General features: G+C 51.9%; 1 protein-coding gene across 1 annotated transcript; it reads right to left on the minus strand.

The window, feature by feature from the left end:
• Positions 1-1,422: 1,422 nt before the first annotated feature.
• On the minus strand, positions 1,423-1,997 carry PLICBS_004136 (uncharacterized protein; the record flags this gene model as incomplete). The annotated part of the gene is made up of 2 exons (XM_065600437.1): positions 1,423-1,839; positions 1,893-1,997. The coding sequence occupies 2 exons, from the start codon at positions 1,995-1,997 to the stop codon at positions 1,423-1,425; spliced, it is 522 nt and encodes a 173-aa protein (XP_065456509.1).
• Between the last annotated feature and the right edge of the window lie 1,434 nt (positions 1,998-3,431).

The raw sequence follows: 3,431 nt of genomic DNA on the forward strand, positions 1-3,431 counted from the left end.
ATACACGCAGATGTTGACCGATCTGAACCGACTCACCGATTTTGTAGGGCCTATGGATGTGGAAGCGACCCCACGTTTCAAAGCTCAACTATACGCGTTGAAAGTCTTCGTTGCCCAGGCTTCCAAGCAAGCATTCAGTTGCACTTGGTCGAATAATGGTCCGCTAGCGAATGTCAGTCTGTACGAAGTTGGCGCATTACGAAGCTTTTTACAGACCGTGCGCAACGTTGGCGATCATGATCGACGGTTGTTTCTGGAACGGTGAGCTATTCAAGGGGCTGCGACAGCAAACGCTAATGACTGTCTCGTAGGGAGTACGAGTTTGTCATGCAGGCGGCCTATGCGCACGCTCACCAATTCATCAATTTTGAGACTTGGTCACATTGTTCTGCTGGCCTGAGGGAGTTCTTGAGGAAAAATCCCATGCCTGACGCGAAGTTTGAAGGGGTATTGAGGCTTCACTCTCGCTTCGCTAGGGTGCGAAATGAGATGCCAAGAGACCGAGACGGGACTTTTCTGGTTCTTCCACCTGCATGAAACCCATTAACTGATCGGTTTCGTGTTGTTGAAAGGTCGATGCCGTACCGAATACATTGCACTTCACAATCTGGTTGCTCTGACCATTCTGTGATGAACTCTAACAGCGGGTTAGATGCGCAGTGACCATTCCAACATATCGATCGATTCTGTACGAGGCTATCGGTGGGTTCGCTACCGCAGCAACATCTTCGAGATGACTCAGGTCCATGTGTGTTATACCCGCAATTAAGAATGATAGAGTTACACAAGCTTCCTCCTCTCCAAGATATAATAAACCCAGTGTATAGCAAGTGAGCAACAGATGCGAGGCTTAGTCTCTTGGGATATTCCTACTGGGCGTAATAAAATGTAAGCGTGGCAAACATGTTATTCTACTGTAAGCCCGTCGAAAGCATTCAATGAGTGACGGTTTGTTTGTTCAATATCCCTAAGATGATAGCTCGCCTTAAGCATCCTTTCCAGCTGGCAATGGCAGATACCTACAAAGCTACCGTTTTATTTGTCGACATCGCCATCGAGGCCTTGATCTACATCAGTCTTGAATGGTAAACCACCCGGCGCGTGGCTTCGGCGCCTCTCAAGTTCGAGGGTCTACTTCGGCATCTTTTCCCACTCACCCGGAGTACTCTCGTCTGCGCGTCATATCGGCACCGTTGAAATCTCAGCAAGTCAGCGTTGTCCTTGTATTCCTCATGTGCCAGTACCCTGCGCGACATCGAGTGCTGCTGCAAGCCAGAGTACGGAATGGTTGCATTAAACTGGATGCGTAACATATGAAAGCCCAACTGTCCTCGACATCTTTGGCTGCGACACGGTCGACCGTATTAATATGAGTTGTAGGCCTGCTGCCGATACGCGCACAGTCATTTCCAGGCCCACACCTTACTTCTGTTCCAGAAGCTGTTCCGAGGGGCAAGCCTCCAACGCACTGCGATACGCATTTTGCACCTCTATCCACTCTTTGTCGTCGACCTGAAGAAGCCGAAATCCAGTCCTTTCAGCAGTGTCCCTGCAGAGAAGCAGATTGTCCTGGGGCTTCCGGCCGCCGTACGAAAAATCTCCGAAAATAACAACCCACATAGACGCTATGCCTTCTGGCCCGAACACCCACTCGGCGAACTGGCGAAAGTTTGTACGCAAAACGCGCCCACTACCACTCAAAAACGAGCTCCCTGCCCGGGACCCTGACCGTGAGGGGATCAAAGCCCAGGATGGGTAGCTTCTCAGGTCCGACAACGACTGGCGGATATGGAGAACCTTTAGCGTGTTCTTGTATCTGAAAGGGAGCAAAGCATATTTCTATCGCAATGGGTTAGTCAGTGGGTTATCGATTTTGGGAACTTGAGACTTACCAGACGTTCCGGGGCGTACCCGATGCCAACATACTCGAGCTCGAGCGGCGCAAAGGGGCTCTGGCAAGGGTCGTCCCGCATGTCGCGCGCGCGTCGTCCGAACATGGCGGGATCCCATATTACATGCGCCCCCTCAAAGTAAGGGGCCATCATCTCCGTGTTGATTGCGCTTTGCTGTTGGACGAGTCTCTTGAGAGTTGATTGGTGGCAAGCAATACAGTCCCATAGCGCAAGGGAGTCTACTGGGCCAGCTTGGCTCACGAAGAGTTCCTCAAGGCCTCGAAAAGCGCCCAGAAATTCGACGAGAGTGTTCTGCGTCCACAGAGGCGATACAGTCTCTGAGTGGAGTTCAAAGGTCGTCAACTGGATGCGACACTCAAGTCGCGCTGCACGTGCCAGGAATGTGTCCCATCCAGGACAATTTCGCAGCGTCAGCGATACAAGACTTTCAAAGCTGATCATCTTCGCCAGTGATGCTGTTACTGGCACTTGGGAGAGGACTAGTGTGCGGATGTCCGGTAAGACAAGGGGCGATAATCGATGGTCCGGCCCGAGAAGTCCTTGGACAAGAAAATTTTGCGCGGCAGTATCCTCGTGATCACCGGCATTATCGCTAGCCAAAAAATCCCATGTATCTTCCCAGTTGACGAAGTCCAACTCCAGCGTCTGCAAATGTACAGAATTGGCCCGGATGGCGACAAACAGAGCGTCAAGGTGGATAGGGTTTGGGGCCTTCCAAGTCAGACTCCGAAGCTGGCGGAAGGAGGATAAGTCTATGCTGCACCTTCTGTGGAGACATGGAGTGCATGAGTAGTCTGTTATCAGACTCAAGGATCGGATTTGGGACTGTGTGCGCGGAACAATCCCAGTGGCGCCGAGAATATCTGGTGGGATGCAAGTTCCTAGCGTCCAGCTGCACGCCTTTTGTAAGAACGACGTATGTCAGTCTGGGGATCGAATTCTTAGCCACCTGAAATGCTGCAATTGGTCGTCCTCCAGACGGCTTAGCCACGACAGAGCCTTGTGCGTGATCTGATCGAAAGGTGTTTGACAGTAGCTGCGATCATGTTCGGACATGGCTTCGAGCTCCTCGTCGGAGGCCAATGGATCAGCGTACTGTTTGTTATGGGGGCAACGACGCGCCGTAGCATACAGGACGTCGGCGTGGAAATGGAGTTGCTTCGCGAGTCGGAGGCAAGGTTGCGGCAAGCCCGCCAGGGGCAATCTATGTAAGTCATCCTCGCTCGGTGGCTTAATCGTGACCGACTGCCACAACCACTTGGTGGCAATCGCGTGATGGTGTCTTGAAACTTCGGAGAGTGCTATAGCGTCTACTTTTCGCAGCTAAGTGACTTGTCAGCACTCGTCTTGGACGAAATGCGATGCAGTGACAGACATGGCGAACGACGAGTTCCAAAACCTCTGGCGGCAACCTGTCCAGCATGTCGGGTGGTAATGATTTCTTGAAACTTCGCTAATCGATGGAGCGACACGATTTATGGGCCTTTTGGTCACAGTTCTGCGGTATCGCAGAAGCCG

This window comes from Purpureocillium lilacinum, assembly GCF_023168085.1.
Source record: "Purpureocillium lilacinum CBS 284.36 DNA, scaffold_3, whole genome shotgun sequence".
Classification (NCBI taxonomy): domain Eukaryota; kingdom Fungi; phylum Ascomycota; class Sordariomycetes; order Hypocreales; family Ophiocordycipitaceae; genus Purpureocillium; species Purpureocillium lilacinum.